This window comes from Lepidochelys olivacea, assembly GCF_965140295.1.
Source record: "Lepidochelys olivacea isolate rLepOli2 genome assembly, chromosome: 15".
Classification (NCBI taxonomy): Eukaryota; Metazoa; Chordata; order Testudines; family Cheloniidae; genus Lepidochelys; species Lepidochelys olivacea.
In genome coordinates this window covers 2289367-2306022 of record NC_140425.1, presented here as the reverse complement: position 1 = coordinate 2306022, position 16656 = coordinate 2289367, and the positions used below count along the sequence as shown (strand labels likewise).

General features: G+C 48.6%; 1 protein-coding gene across 3 annotated transcripts in view; it reads right to left on the bottom strand.

Annotated features, from left to right (window-relative positions):
• Positions 1-1385: 1385 nt before the first annotated feature.
• GAL3ST1 (galactose-3-O-sulfotransferase 1) overlaps positions 1386-16656 on the bottom strand; it is a 43194-nt gene continuing 27923 nt past the window's right edge. For 2 of the 3 annotated variants that reach the window (XM_084648935.1, XM_084648933.1), the window contains exons 2-3: positions 8906-9039; positions 1386-6152 (exon numbers count right to left, since the gene is read on the bottom strand). In XM_084648935.1, coding sequence (XP_084505061.1) covers positions 5003-6152; positions 8906-9030 — 1275 coding nt within the window. In that variant the 5' untranslated portion in view covers positions 9031-9039 and the 3' untranslated portion in view covers positions 1386-5002. Of the gene's footprint in view, positions 6153-8905; positions 9040-12535; positions 12580-16656 lie in introns of all 3 variants that reach the window. The other variant, XM_084648934.1, reaches the window with a different exon arrangement.

Below are 16656 nucleotides of genomic sequence, written 5' to 3'. Positions count from 1 at the left end.
TGCAGGTCCCCTACTTCTGCCAGCATCCTCGAGTGCTGTGCAAAGGCAATGCAGCTGCAAGGAAACCTGGGTTCATTGCAGGATCTTGGTGTTTTATTTGCTGCAAGGGGCACTTTTAGATGGTCCTGCACTTGCACACATGGTTAAAGGTAAGTGTGTGGACGTTTGTAGGATTAAGGCGTTGGCATCTGTACTGCTTCAGTGGCCCGGGCTCCATTCTGAATATGGGTCTATTCCTGGCTCTGCCGCTGGCTTCCTGGGTGAACTTGGCAAGTTATAGTCTTACCCTATGCCTCAGTTTCCCCATCTGTAGCTTGTGGATGACAATACTGACCTGCCCTATCATAGAATAGCATCATAGAATATCAGGGTTGGAAGGGACCTCAGGAGGTCACCTAGTCCAACCCCCTGCTTGAAGCAGGACCAATCCCCAATTTTTGCCCCGGATCCCTAAACGGCCCCCTCAAGAATTGAACTCACCACCCTGGGTTTAGCAGAGCAATGCTCAAACCACTGAGCTATCCCTCCCCCACACTGTAATGTTCATGGGTGGAAAATGCACAAGCATGAATGTGATTCTTTCTCCGCACTCTGAGCGTCTGTGCAATGACTGGGTTAACTCAGTGCAACCCGTGTGTAGACACTCACTTCTGTTTCAGAGCGCCTGACTCACTGATTTCTTACTGAGTTAACCTAGGGCACTGTAGAGCTCTCTTAACCAGAAACAAAACTGTCTGCACCAGCGCGTTGCATTGATTTACCTGCATCAATTTCTAACCTGATTTAGTACGAGTGCCGTGTTCCCATGCAGGCAAGGCCAGATTAGGACACCACTCACTGAGCAGTGGCAGTTGCTGGAGAATCCCAGCAGGCCCTGCCAGTGAAGCATGCTGAAGAAGATTGCCAGAAGGGGAGTTGGGTAGGTTCTCCCGCATAGGCAAGCGCTGGGGACCCCCAGCAGTGAGTCAGAAAGGCTGCCTGAGAATGGATCCAGGAATCTGGCATCAGCAGGGGGAATTGCTGGGGGACTGCAGTGGGGCGGCAATGGCAGGAAGAGTCAGGGAGGGGGAAACTCAGCTGGGAAAGCCCTTTCCAGCAGGAGTAGCCAGCGACAGCTGCTCAGGATCCAGGAATAAGGCTGTGCCCACCTGCTCTCCATCTGCCCTCCTGGGATTTCCTCTCAAGAGGTCAGGCCTGAGCAGAGGAGGTCAGAAGGGGGGAAATGAAATCAATCTGCCCTCTGCAATCAATGGAGGCAGACTTGTCCCTTGGGCCAGGTCCCCCTATCTCCTGAGGCTGCTGCCCCAGGAGTCTCCATATCCATTGCTAATGGGGCCAAGACCCCCCTGCCAGCTCCCGGGGGAGAAGAAAGAGACCACAACAAGAACAGCTGAACAGTTCATATATTAAAAACTGTCAAATATACAGTATAATTGTCATACAAAATGATCATTTTATTCCCTGTCTTTCCAAGCAGAGCAGGACGTTAGACACCCTCCCACCAAGGAGTATCGATGGCACCCAACGGCTACAGCCGGGAGAGGAAGGAGGCCGTTTGACAGCAAGGTCTGGGGTTACCTTCCGCTTTAAAACATGCGGGCGGTGCACAAGGACCACAGATCCCCGCCTGCGCGGCTCCTTCTGCATCTGAGCATCTTCAAAGACAGAGCAGGGCGTGCTGGCACTGCCATCCCATAGGCCACCCCGAGGATGCGGCATCGTACTCTGCTCCACTATATGCCAGTTAGGGGTTGCCCTTAGGCTCCCGCCGCAGCCCTGGAGACGGTGCTGAGAACTAAGGACTGGGGCAGGGCTGACGGGGCACATGACCAGCTGCTGCCTCCTGGAGTCCACTCACAGGGGAGAGACAGGGACCAGCCTTCCCACAAGCTGCCTGTTCTCACTCTAACATATCCCCCAAGCCCTGTCTGTGAGGCAAGTCTCTCTCTTGTGCAGCCCCGTGAACCTGGGGCCTATGCTCCAAGCAGGTGTCTTTGGGGGTGGGGGCATCACCCCGGCTCTCATCTTCCAGCCACCTGCAACCAGCTCCTCTGCTGATGCCACACGCCACCGCACCCCAATCCCCACCGTGCCCCCTCTGGAGCACCCTGGGCTGCAGATTCAGCAGAGGACCCCTTTGCCAGCAGCCGCATATGGGCTGCGGGGGGAGAAGCCTTTAGCGCTTTCCCTGCTCTCACTGGGCCTCCTGTCACTCCACGAACTGCTGCCCCTGGGTGTGAACCGAGTGGCATATGGCCACCCCAGCTCCCCCAAGGCCATGGGAGGCTGAGTCCATGGGATGGGGGCGGAGGGCCCTGGGCTGCAAATGCAGGACAGGCAAGTTCTCCCCTGCTGGAAATTCCTGGTGTTGCTGGGGGGCGGCTGGAATCTTGTCCCCCTCCCCTACTGCTAGGGAGTCTCCGGCTGCTGCATTCCCAGAGTCCAAGCTCATGGTGGCAGGTGGGCCATAAAGCTGGGGGATTCAGTGCCAAGCGGGGACTCCCCCAACCCTTCCCCTCTTCAAACAGTGCTCCCTGAAAGGTCTGCCCTCAGTCTGCTCTCGCCACCCTCCCTCCTTGCCTCTGTGCAGCTGGGTTGCTTCCATCCCTTTCCAGGCCTGGTGCTTTGGTTACTCCCTGTGTAGCCCGATGAACTGTGCCTCCTAGCTGCACAGCCCTGGGGCCCCTCCCTGCTCGCTGGCTCCCTCCTAACACATCCATGATGGCTGCTGCTCAGCCCAGTGCCTCCCAGGCTGATCGCCCTCATACTAAACACCCTGGTTGGGTCCCCTTGCCCTTCGGCTTTGTCCCATTCTCCTGAAGAGAGGTGCAGTGGCTGCAGGGCTAGCGGGGGGCTCATTGTGAGGGGTCACAAGCATGGCAGCTGTTGGGAGCTTGTCTCCTGTTCCCTCTTCCCCTCTGGACTCCCCACCCCAGCCAAGCCTCAAAGCAAGAAGAGAAAGCAGGGAACATGCTGTCCTGCCCCCTCAGCCTCTCTCCCAAGCCCTCCTGTACCCCCACCAGTTCTCACCAGGTCTCGTGGCTCACACCCAGCCTCCCCTCTAGGGAGGGGCACCATGGGACCCTCGAACTGGTGGTGTGGGGGCAGGAAGAGAACACACTCTGCTCTGCTGGGAGCCAACCAGCCATGGTCCAACAGGAAGCTTGGAGCACTGAGCCCATGGTGGCTCAGGGAATGATAAACACATGGCGACTGGAGCTATGGGTTACAGTGGAAACCTACCATCCAGTATCCAGCCGTAGGCATGAGACCCTGCAGCAAAGGATCTGACAGTGGCCAGGTTCATGCAGTGAAACCTCCACAGGCAACAGCTGCTGGAGGCTGGGATTTGGTTGGCAGACACCCTGAAAAGACTCTTTTGTTTTCCTTTGAACCTGCCAGGCTGGTTAGAAATTCAAGGACCACAAACAAACCCACAGAAGGCTTGTGTAGTGGGGTTTTTATACATGCCTGAAACTCAAGTGTTGATGCTGCTTCAAACAATATAGTCATTTTTCTGGCTGCTAGTCAATAATGTGTTATAAGGACCCATGGTCAACTACAGACTGTCTGAGCTCATTGAACACCATAAAAACACGTACATGGAGGTTGAGTTAGGTGCAGCTTGAGCTGGTAATATCTACCACTTGGAGTAGTATGAATCATGCATAGCCTGTTCAAAATCAGTGCTATGGGAGAACTAGTTTGATTAAATGTGACACATTGGCCGTCTTAATGTATTTAAGGACCGCTGCCTTGGTTGTTATTTCCCATATATGGACTGGTCTGAGTCAGTGCAGGCTGAAGACTGTTGTGGCAAACTAAGCCCTCTGATGCAGATAAAAACCAGCATGTAGACACATATTGACTTTCACACACAGACTGTATGTGGTCTACATGGAACTGACAGTCTCTAGGCCAGTGTGAATCAGTGCAAATGGCTGTCTCTAGAATGGACAGAGAGTACTGAGTATTGTCTGGTATATCAGCCATAGTGTGACTTGTGCAGCTCTAAACAGATATGCAGGCAAACAGGCTGGTCAGATTCACACATACTGAGTGAAATATGCACGCAGATCCCCATACACCCGATAACAGGTTGGTCTCTCTCTCTCTCTCTCTCTCTCTCTCTCACACACACACACTGTAATACATCCATCTCTTACATCCCCTACACAAGATCTGGATATTCACTGTACGGTATTGTACACAGCCACCACATGTCAACCATGCACAGATTCCTGTATGTACACCCTGCACACACTGAAATACACACAGTGACATAGTGACACACCTAGAGAGACCAATGTTTGTTGCAGAGTACTGTTACACTGTGTATTTGTTGTGTGAACAGATCAATCTCTCACACACAGAGAGAATCCTGTAATGTAACAGGCTAAGGCTCCCCCCGCAACCACCAGCAAATATACTGACCACACCCCCATTAATACCAGTGTTCACTGTCATGTACTATTTACACACACACAGAGTAATGTGTGGTTCACAAGCGCACTCACACCCAGAATATACAGTATAACATATCTGACATACCTCCCAACCCCGAGATTCCTTCGCACATTGCAATGCATTGCACACACATTCTTGCAGCTGGAGTAAAGCACACACATTAAAGCATACACCCATCAGTGTGCAGCACACAAAACCAGTCATCAGTACAAACAAACACACACACTTGCAACTCCATATCTTGTCTCCTGTTTACGCTGTGACAGGTATACTGCTATTAACATGAGTGAGGTACCCAGGCTGGGATCCCACTGCCACAGACGGTGCCCCCATTACTTTCAAAAAGAAGCAAGAAGAAAACACATTGTGAAAAGCAATATTCCCTGTTGGAGCCTCAAGTCAGTTCTGCGTGTCATGTCCTGCATCCAGCCAACAGACATAAGGAAGAAACGAAAATGAAAGCACTTGGTTCTCCTCTTGGGTGAGGATGAGGGCAGCGGAGGGGAGGGAGTTGGGAACAGCTGCAGTTCACATGTTACCACTTTAAGAACTCCCGCACGTGGCTCCAGAGCTTGGTGATCCAGAGGTTGACTCCCAGGTCAGTCAGGTACTGGATCTCAGGCGTCAGCATCTTGCGGCACAGCTTCCGGTGCTTCTTGTTGATCTTCTTCTTCAAATTGTAACCCAGGATGGACTTCTGGCCCAACGGCTGCCATGGCTGCATGGAGGACTCCTGGATGGCGTTGGCATCCACAGGGCGCCCTCCATCGATGCAGATGCTCTTCATCTTCTCATTCTCCCGGTGCAGCTCGGCCACATCCCTGGCCATTCGCTCCCACCCATAGGCCTCCACCTTGCGCCAGAAGGTGGCATTGAAGTAGCGGTAGAGCTTGGTGTCAATGAGGTTCCAATAGGTGGCCTTCTCATAGAGCTCACCTGTCAGCTTGGAGACAGTGGAGTCCTTGCGGGCATTGAGCTTGAAGTAGAGGACGTCCTCCAGCTCCCAGCACAGCAGGTCCTTCAGGAGCACTAGGGACTCATCAAAGTACTCCAACAGCATGACCAGATGGAAATGTTGGTTGATCTCCTGGATGTACTGGTCCACCAAGGGGCTGTTGGCATTCATGTTGTTGTCATAGCCCAGGTCAAAGAAGAGCAGGTTCTGGAGGTAGTGAGCGTTGAACCCGTTAGGGTCATAGTAGTGCCATGGGTCACGGAGGAATTCTGCCAGCTTGTCCTCGCCTTGCAGCTTCCAGGTGAGGGGGATGATGCGCCCAAAGTAGTGGAAGGAGGACTCGAAGAGGTAGGCAGGGTCACGCAGCACTGTCAGAAAGATGGTGTCAGCCGGCAGTAGCTTGCGCACCTCCTGGTACTGGAAGCGCATGTGGTTGCAGATGATGTTGAAGCACATGCCGGGCTGGTAGTCCTGGACCTGGCTGCGTTCGAAGTAGGAGGGGTAGTAGAAGTCATTGCGGCCATTGGGGAAGGCGAACTTGAGGCGGTGCTTCTCACCGAAGCGGAAGAGTATGTTTAGGATGGTGCTGCTGGCTGTCTTGTGTGTCTTCATGAACATGATGTCCAGCTTGGGCAGACACCCTTGCCCCAGGGGACTGTGGGTGCTGTTCACCACACCTGGCACCCTGGCCTGGGCAGGATAGGAGGAGCAGGAGTAAGGGATAGGAATGCTGGAGGAAAGGAAAGAACAGGCACATCGGTGAGGGCTGGATCTCTGCGCTGGCCTTGCTCATCCACCAGGATCCCCAGTGACTAGCCACGAGGACCCTGCAGAAAAGAGCCATTCCTTTCCAAGGGAGTCTGGTTCTGGGGAAAGATGCTGGCTCAAGGGCTCTGGGCACTGGAGCCCTCTCTTGATCCCCTGAATGGGTACAGCACAGACAGCCACATGGCAGGTTCCCCAAGGACCAGCTGTGGGGTGGAGAGGAGACCAGACTCTGTCTAGCTATTTTGACAGAGCCTTTTCCGTCAGTACCTGGGCTAGGTCCATGGCCCATTCAGTGCTCAGCCTCTCTGCTATCATTGCCAGCAAGAGTGCCAATGAGTGCAGGGGTGATGTGCACACCTTCCCAGCAGGAACTACCCTGACATCACTGTAAGTAACCTTGGCCTCTGCACAGCCATCAGCTGGGAGCTGCTTTAGTCACTATGGGGGCGGGGGGGATGCGCAAAAGGAGTTAGGCTCCTAACTTCCAATCCACCCCGCTGTCCTGGGCTCGACTAGAAACAATGGCTGGGGTGAAACTGGGATTTAACTGGGAATTGGTCCTGCTTTGAGCAGGGGGTTGGACTAGATGACCTTCTGGGGTCCCTTCCAACCCTGATATTCTATGATTCTATGATTCTATGAAAGGCTCCACGCTCCATTCCCAACCCCTGAGCCAACCAATCCCCAGGAGCCAGCATCCTTTGGTACGAATGCAGTGAACCAAACTCTGCCATCAATTGCCACTGATCTGAAGTCACAATTTGGCCCCAAGGTTTGAAAGCAAGTTCGTCCTTTCAGAGAATCATGGCAGCCTGAGGCCAGCACTTGTCAGGAACAGTGGGGTAAACTGCAAAGTCAGTGAGGATTTCACTAGAGTTACTATGGATTTACACCAGGGTGACACAGACTGGAATCCAGCCCCTTCCCTTCACTCTGTTGCTGAGGTGCTTTTCTGGCTGGATTGCGGGACCTTTGGCACTTGCAATAACTGAAGCTGTTGGATTTTGTCTCCTCTCCCCTTCACCAGATTAAATCTGTATGTGGCAGCAAACACCCGCTCATCAAGTCTGATCTTCCCTATTCTGAATCTATCTATTGATCTATGTAAAGAGTTTTATTCTGCTGCCCATCACTGTAGTATCTGAACACCTTCCACATAAAATCACTAGCAATAGCAAAGTCCCTGGTGGACTTATTAGCGTCTCTGAAACCACTCCTTGGAGAAGTCGTTTTTTAAAGTGGGGAAAGCCCCACTGATCCCTGCTGCCAGGAGGGGTGGCGGGGGTACACAGGGTCAGCCTAAACCTCGCCCTCCCCCTGCATCGATTAAGAGGTGGGAGCCAGGCTGTCTCTCATTGGAGAGGGCATGTTCCTTAGTCTTCAACACGGCCCCATATTGGCTCTAATGCTGCAATAGTGCAGCCCTTATTGTCCCACCTCTGTGCAGTCCCCTCCCTTTACCCCAAGGAAAAGGAGGAGTTTGTCCCTGTGAATCGGCAGGAGCCTGGAGGTTTCACTGCTCTGCCATTTCTGCACTGCCAATTGTCCTTTCCCTTCTCATTAGAGACACAGAGCATTTGGCCAGAGTGCAGAGAGCTGCCTGAGGAACGGCTTCTAGGTTGGCGATAGCTCAGGCTCAGTGTGAGAAGCCCAGGGACTGGGGAGGACATTGGGACCGAAGGCTGCAGTGGACGGGGCTATCGTTACACTGGGCTGTGTACAACTGGGTGGCTGTTCCCATGTGCAATGAGACTGGTGTGTCTCAGCCCAGTTCTAACACACGCGTCCCCATCACAAACACCTCCATCATGACTGGCACCCACTGGCCTCTTGTCAGCAGCCTCAGGATAATTTCGTGAGACGGGAGATTGAACTCTCCTTTAGAAGGGATCCGGCCAGGGCAGGACTGTCCATCTACCGCTCTCCACCACGGCTAGATAATAATTATACATCAATACAAAGCTCTAATGCAGCACCTTGCATCTGTAGATCTCAAAGGCGTGCAAGTGAGAAAGCACACAGGTGGGTAATGTTTCACAGATCAGAATAGCCCATCACAGGTAAAGGCAGCTGAGCAAGCCTCTCTGGCCAAGGGGGCTCAACTTTGCCCTGCAGGATCCACAACTAGGGGCATGGGAGCTCTTCCAGCAATCGGCTCTCTTCTGAGAACTGGGGTGTTGTTTTAGGACATTTATCCTTGTCCATTAGAACTGGACTGAGCCCCCCAGTTGACTTCACACAGACGACAACTTTCAGGATAACACCACTACAAAACCGCACCGTGGCAGTGAGTCTCAGAGCCCAGGGCAGCCGGCTTGGGCTTGTGAGACAAGGCTAACAATAGCTGTGTAGGTGCCAGGGCTCGGACTGGAGCCCAGGCTCTGAAACCCGGCCAGGGGTTTGTGTTTCAGAGCCGGGGCTCCAGCCCCAGCGAGAACACCTGCACTGCTATTTTTAGCCCTGTAACGTGAGCCTGAGTCAGTGGACGTGGGCTCTGAGACTCACTGCTGGGGGTTTTCTTTGCAGTGTAGCTGTACCATTGCACTCCTGGATTGAATCCACCTGGGCTGGAGCTGACCCAGTGTGGCTCCGTACCCCACCTGCCAATCCCCTGAGCCAGCCCTTCCCCACCCCTGGAGCCAGCATTTCTGAGCGGCTGGAAAGGAGCTGTTCTAGAGAAAGTGCAGACCCTCTGCCAAGGCGGGACTCACTCACTCCATCATGCTGACTTGCAGAGGGGGAATGATGTAGGAGTACAGCAGCAGCATGAAGCTGGTCAGGACAGTTCCCAGAACAAGCCCCTTGCACATGGACCTCCAGTGCTTCTTCTTCTGCAGCATTGCGGCCACCTGCAAATCCCAGAGAGAAGAGCAGTTAGGGAGGCAGGCAACCAGAGAGGAGTCTTCAGTAATTCCCTAGAGACAGACAGAGAGTGAGAGGATGGCCCAGGGAGAAGGGATGGGAAAGGGAGAGGAGATGCGGAGAACACGAACACCCCTGGGAAGAAAAGAGTTTTGATTCCTAGATTATTACCCCATCAGGGGCAACTGTGACCTGTGTCTGAGCTCCTGCGTAACTGAGAACTTCCCTGAATCCATCCCACCTGAACTAGAGCAGAGCTTCTACTAAAACAGCCAATCGTGCTTTAAAAATTGCATGCGATGGAGAATCCACCATAACCCTTGGTGAACTGAGCCAATGGTTAATTACCCTCACTGCCCCTTGGTGAACTGAGCCAATGGTTAATTACCCTCACTGCCCCTTATTGCTAGACTGAGCTCTTCTGAAGGGAGGTGATGGACTCTCCATCCTTAGAGGTTTTAAGGCCAGGCTTGACAAAGCCCTGGCTGGGATGATTTGGTGGGTGTTGGTCCTGCTTTGAGCAGGGGGTTGGACTAGATGGCCTCCTGAGGTCTCTTCCAACCCTAATCTATGATTCTATAATTCTGTGCTACCAGACTCTGCTCCATGTATACAAATCAGTGATGTCTGAGAGTTAGCGTGCAGTGGTTCTCAGACAAGGTTAGATGTACCCCTAAGAGTACACAGAGGTCTTCCAGGGGGTACATCAACTCATCTAGATATATTATCCTAGTTTTACAACAGGCTACTTAAAAAGCTCTAGTGAAGTCAGTACAAACAAATTTCATACAGACAGTGACTTGTTTATACTGCTCTATGTACTACACACTGAAATGTAAGTACAATATTTATATTCCCATTGATTTATTTTATAATTATATGGTTAAAATTAAGAAAGCATGCAATTTTTCAGTAATAGTGGCTGTAACACTTTTGTATTTTTATGTCCGATTTTGTAAGCAAGTAGTTTTTAAGTGAGGTGAAACGTGGTGATAGGCAAGACAAATCAGACTCCTGAAAGGGGTACAGTAGTCTGGAAGGGTTGAGAGCCACTGGGCTAGTCTACACTACAATTGCACTGATGTAGCGCATATGGAGAATGCTCTCCTGTCAGCATAATTACTCCACCTCAATGAGAGGTGGAAGCTGTGTCGGTGGGAGAAAGTCTCCCGCCAACTTAGCACTGGTATGGACTTGCATCATTCGGGGTGTGTGTGTGATTTTTTCACACCCCTGAACTACATAAGAACATAAGAATGGCCATACTGGGTCAGACCAAAGGTCCATCCATCCCAGTATCCTGTCTGCCAACAGTGGCCAATGCCAGCTGCCCTAGAGGGAGTGAACCTAACAGGTAATGATCTAGTGATCTCTCTCCTGCCATCCATCTCCACCCTCTGACAAACAGAGGCTAGGGACACCATTCCTTACCTGGCTAATAGCCATTAATGGGCTTAACCTCCATGAATTTATCTAGTTCTCTTTTAAACCCGGTTATAGTCCTAGCCTTCACAATCTCCTCAGGCAAGGAGTTCCACAGGTTGACTGTGGGCTGAGTGAAGAACTTCCTTTTATTTGTTTTAAACCTGCTACCCATTAATTTCATTTGGTGCCCCCTAGTTCTTATATTATGGGAACAAGTAAAGAACTTTTCCTTATTCACTTTCTCCACACCACTCATGATTTTATATACCTCTATCATATTCCCCCTTAGTCTCCTCTTTTCCAAGCTGAAAAGTCCTAGTCTCTTTAATTTCTCCTCATATGGGACCTGTTCCAAACCCCTAATCATTTTCGTTGCCCTTCTCTGAACCTTTTCTAATGCCAGTATATCTTTTTTGAGATGAGGGGACCACATCTGTACGCAGTATTCAAAATGTGGGCGTACCATGGATTTATATAAGGGCAATAAGTTTTATTCCCAGTTTTATTCTCTATCCCTTTTTTAATGATTCCTAACATCCCATTCGCTTTTTTGACTGCCGCTGCACACTGCGTGGACATCTTCAGAGAACTATCCACGATGACTCCAAGATCTCTTTCTTCATTAGTTTTAGCTAAATTAGCCCCCATCATATTGAATGTATAGTTGGGGTTATTTTTTTCAATGTGCATTACTTTACATTTATCCACATTAAATTTCATTTGCCATTTTGTTGCCCAATCACTTAGTTTTGTGAGATCTTTTTGAAATTCTTCACAGTCTGCTGGTCTTAACTATCTTGAGCAGTCTAGTATTGTCTGCAAACTTTGCCACCTCACTGTTTACCCCTTTCTCCAGATCATTTATGAATAAGTTGAATAGGACTGGTCCTAGGACTGACCGTTGGGGAACACCACTAGTTACCTCTCTCCATTCTGAAAATTTACCATTTATTACTACCCTTTGTTCCCTGTCTTTTAATCAGTTCTCAATCCATGAAAGGATCTTCCCTCTTAAACCATGACAACTTAAATTACGTAAGAGCCTTTGGTGAGGGACCTTGTGAAAGGCTTTCTGGAAATCTAAGTATACTATGTCCACTGGATCCTCCTTGTCCACATGTTTGTTGTCCCCTTCAAAGAACTCTAATAGATCAGTAAGACATGATCTCCCTTTACAGAAACCATGTTGACTTTTTCCCAACAATTTATGTTCTTCTATGTGTCTGACAATTTTATTCTTTACTATTGTTTCAACTAATTTGCCCAGTACAGACGTTAGACTTACTAGTCTGTAATTGCCAGGATTATCTCTAGAGCCCTTTTTAAATATTGGCGTTACATTAGCTGTCTTCCAGTCATTGGGTACAGAAGCTGATTTAAAGGACAGGTTACAAATCATAGTTAATAGTTCCACAATTTCACATTTAAGTTCTTTCAGAACTCTTAGGTGAATGCCATCTGGTCCTAGTGACTTGTTACTGTTAAGTTTACCAATTAATTCCAAAACCTCCTCTAACGACACTTCAGTATGTGACAATTCCTCAGATTTGTCACCTACAAAGGACAGCTCAGGTTTGGGAATCTCCCTAACATCCTCAGCCGTGAAGACTGAAGCAAAGAATTCATTTAGTTTCTCCACAATGACTTTGTCGTCTTTAAGTGCTCCTTTTGTAGCTCAATTGTCTAAGGGCCGCACTGGTTGTTTAGCAGGCTTCCTGCTTCTGATGTACTTAAAAAACATTTTGTTATTACCTTTTGAGTTTTGGGCTAGCTGTTCTTCAAACTCCTTTTTGGCTTTTCTTATTACATGTTTACACTTAATTTGGCAGTGTTTATGCTGCTTTCTATTTACCTCACTAGGATTTGACTTCCACTTTTTAAAAGATGCCTTTTTATCTCTCACTGCTTCTTTAACATGGTTGTTAAGCCATAGTGGCTCTTTTTTAGTTCTTTTACTGTGTTTTTTAATTTGGGGTATACATTTAAGTTGGGCCTTTATTATGATGTCTTTGAAAAGTGTCCATGCAGCTTGCAGGGATTTCACTGTAGTCACTGTACCTTTTAATTTCTGGTTTCAGAGTAGCAGCCGTGTTAGTCTGTATCTGCAAATAGAACAGAAGTACTTGTGACACCTTAGAGACTAACAAATTTATTAGAGCATAAGCTTTCATGGGCTTCAGCCCACTTCATCGTATGCCTAGAATGGAACATATAGTAAGAAGATATATATATACACATACAGAGAAGGTGGAAGTTGCCATACAAACTGTAAGAGGCTAATTAAGTAAGATGAGCTATTATCAGCAGGAGAAAAAAACTTTTGTAGTGATAATCAAGATGGCCCATTTAGACAGTTGACAAGAAGGTGTGAGGATACTTAACTTAGGGAAATAGATTCAATATGTGTAATGACCCAGGCACTCCCAGTCTCTATTCAAACCTGAGTTAATGGTATCTAGTTTGCATATTAATTCAAGCTCAGCAGTTTGTCCTTGGAGTCTGTTTTTGAAGCTTTTCTGTTGCAAAATTGCCACCCTTAAGTCTTTTACTGAGTTGCCAGAGAGGTTGAAGTGTTCTCCTATTGCTTTTGAATGTTATGATTCCTGATGTCAGATTTGTGTCCATTTATTCTTTTGCATAGAGACTGTCCGGTTTGGCCAATGTACACGGCAGAGGGGCATTTATCACATTGTTAGATGTGCAGGTGGACGAGCCCCTGATGGCATGGCTAATGTGATTAGGTCCTATAATGGTGTCACTTGAATAAATATGTGGACAGAGTTGGCATCGGGCTTTGTTGCAAGGATAGGTTCCTGGGTTACAGAGTAACAGCCGTGTTAGTCTGTCTTTGCAAAAAGAAAAGGAGTACTTGTGGCACCTTAGAGACTAACCAATTTATTTGAGCATGAGCTTTCGTGAGCTATAGCTCACTTCATCGGATGCATTCCGTGGAAACTGCAGCAGACATTATATACACACAGAGACCATGAAACAATACCCCCTCCCACCCCACTGTCCTGCTGGTAATAGCTTATCTAAAGTGATCATCAAGTTGGGCCATTTCCAGCACAAATCCAGGTTTTCTCACCCCCTCACCCCCCTCCAAAAACCACACACACAAACTCACTCTCCTGCTGGTAATAGCTTATCCAAAGTGACCACTCTCCCTACAATGTGCATGATAATCAAGGTGGGCCATTTCCAGCATAAATCCAGGTTTTCTCACCCCCCCACCCCCATACACACACAAACTCACTCTCCTGCTGGTAATAGCCCTTGAGGAATTCCACCATGATTTCAACAATTTCCATCCCACCATCAACCTCAGCCTGGTCCAGTCCGCACAAGAGATCCACTTCCTGGACACTACAGTGCTCATAAACAATGGTCACATAAACACCACCCTATACTGGAAACCTACTGACCGCTATTCCTACCTACATGCCTCCAGCTTTCACCCTGACCACACCCCACGATCCATCGTCTACAGCCTAGCTCTGCGATACAACCACATTTGCTCCAACCCCTCAGACAGAGACGAACACCTACAAGATCTCTATCAAGCTTTCTTACAACTACAATACCCACCTGTGGAAGTGAAGAAACAGATTGATAGAGCCAGAAGAGTTCCCAGAAGTCACCTACTACAGGATAGGCCTAACAAAGAAAATAACAGAACGCCACTAGCCGTCAACTTCAGCCCCCAACTAAAACCCCTCCAACGCATTATTAAGGATCTACAACCTATCCTGAAGGATGACACAACACTCTCACAAATCTTGGGAGACAGGCCAGTCCTTGCCGACAGACAGCCCCGCAACCTGAAGCAAATACTCACCAACAACCACATACCACACAACAGAACCACTAGCCCAGGAACCTATCCTTGCAACAAAGCCCATTGCCAACTGTGCCCACATATCTATTCAGGGGACACCATCACAGGGCCTAATAACATCAGCCACACTATCAGAGGCTCGTTCACCTGCACATCCACCAATGTGATATATGCCATCATGTGCCAGCAATGCCCCTCTGCCATTTACATTGGTCAAACTGGACAGTCTCTACGTAAAAGAATAAATGGACACAAATCAGATGTCAAGAATGATAACATTCATAAACCAGTCGGAGAACACTTCAATCTCTCTGGTCACGCAATCACCGACATGAAGGTCACTATCTTACAACAAAAAAACTTCAAATCCAGACTCCAGCGAGAAACTGCTGAATTGGAATTCATTTGCAAATTAGATACTATTAATTTAGGCTTAAATAGAGACTGGGAGTGGCTAAGTCATTATGCAAGGTAGCCTATTTCCCCTTGCTTTTTCCTACCCCCCCCCCCCCAGACGTTCTGGTTAAACTTGGATTTAAACTTGGAGAGTGGTCAGTTTGGATGAGCTATTGCCAGCAGGAGAGTGAGTTTATGTGTGTGTGTGTGTGTTCCCCGGGGCGGGCGGGGGTGAGAAAGCCTAGATCTGTGCTGGAAATGACCCACCTTGATTACCATGCACATTGTAGGGAGAGTGGTCACTTTGGATGAGCTATTACCAGCAGGAGAGTGAGTTTGTGTGTGTGGTTTTTGGAGGGGGGTGAGGGGGTGAGAGAACCTGGATTTGTGCAGGAAATGGCCCACCTTGATTATCATACACATTGTGAAGAGAGTGGTCACTTTGGATGGGCTATTACCAGCAGGAGAGTGAGTTTGTGTGTGTGTGTGGGGGGGGGGAGGGTGAGAAAACCTGGATTTGTGCTGGAAATGGCCCAACTTGATGATCACTTTAGATAAGCTATTACCAGCAGGACAGTGGGGTGGGAGGGGGTATTGTTTCATGGTCTCTGTGTGTATATAATGTCTACTGCAGTTTCCATGGAATGCATCCGATGAAGTGAGCTGTAGCTCACGAAAGCTCATGCTCAAATAAATTGGTTAGTCTCTAAGGTGCCATAAGTACTCCTTTTCTTTTTGTTCCTGGGTTAGTGTTTTTGTTGTGTGGTTGCTGGTGAGTATTTGCTTCAGGTTGGGGGGCTGTCTGTAAGCGAGGACTGGTCTGTCTCCCAAGATCTGTGAGAGTGAGGGATCATTTTTCAGGATAGGTTGTAAATCTGTGATGATGAGCTGGAGAGGTTTTAGCTGGGGGCTGAAGGTGGCAGCTAGCAGCGTTCTGTTATTTTCTTTGTTGGGCCTGTCCTGTAGTAGGTGACTTCTGGGTATTCTTTTGGCTCTGTCAATCTGTTTCTTCACTTCAGCAGGTGGGTATTGCAGTCTTAAGAACACTTGATAGAGATCTTGTAGGTGTTTGTCTCTGTCTGAGGGATTGGAGCAAATGCGGTTGTATCTTACAGCTTGGCTGTAGACAATGGATCGTGTGGTGTGTCCTGGATGGAAGCTGGAGGCATGTAGTTAAGTACAACGGTCAGTAGGTTTCCGGTATAGGGTGGTGTTCATGTGACCATTGCTTATTAGCACAGTAGTGTCCAGAAAATGGACCACTTGTGTGGATTGGTCTAGGCTGAGGTTGATGGTGGGATGGAAATTGTCGAAATCATGGTGGAATTCCTCAAGGGCTTCTTTTCCATGGGTCCAGATGATGAAGATGTCACAACTGTCTAAATGGGCCATCTTGATTATCACTACAAAAGTTTTTTTCTCCTGCTGATAATAGCTCATCTTAACTAATTAGCATCTCACAGTTTGTATGATAATTTCCAACTTATCTGTATATATCTTACTATATGTTCCATTCTAGGCATACGATGAAGTGGGCTGTAGCCCACGAAAGCTTATGCTCTAATAAATTTGTTAGTCTCTAAGGTGCCACAAGTACTCCTGTTCTTTTAATTTCTGTTTAACTAACCTCCTCATTTTTGCATAGTTTCCCTTTCTGAAATTAAATGCCACAGTGTTGGGCTGCTGAGGTGTTCTTCCCGCCACAAGAATGTTAAATGTTATTATATTATGGTCACTAACATAAGTTACTTCGACTTAAGAGGTAGTATAGACAAGCCCTCAGGGACAGGGGAAGAACATCGAACGGGGATAAAGAACATTCCAACCAAGCTGCCAAATTGAGGATGGCCATTGTCATTTTTAAATAGAGCTGGGAGGGAAAGCGGTTTCCTGTCCTGGGAAAAATGCTGAGATTTCAAAAAAATGTCCTCTCCCAAATCAGAAT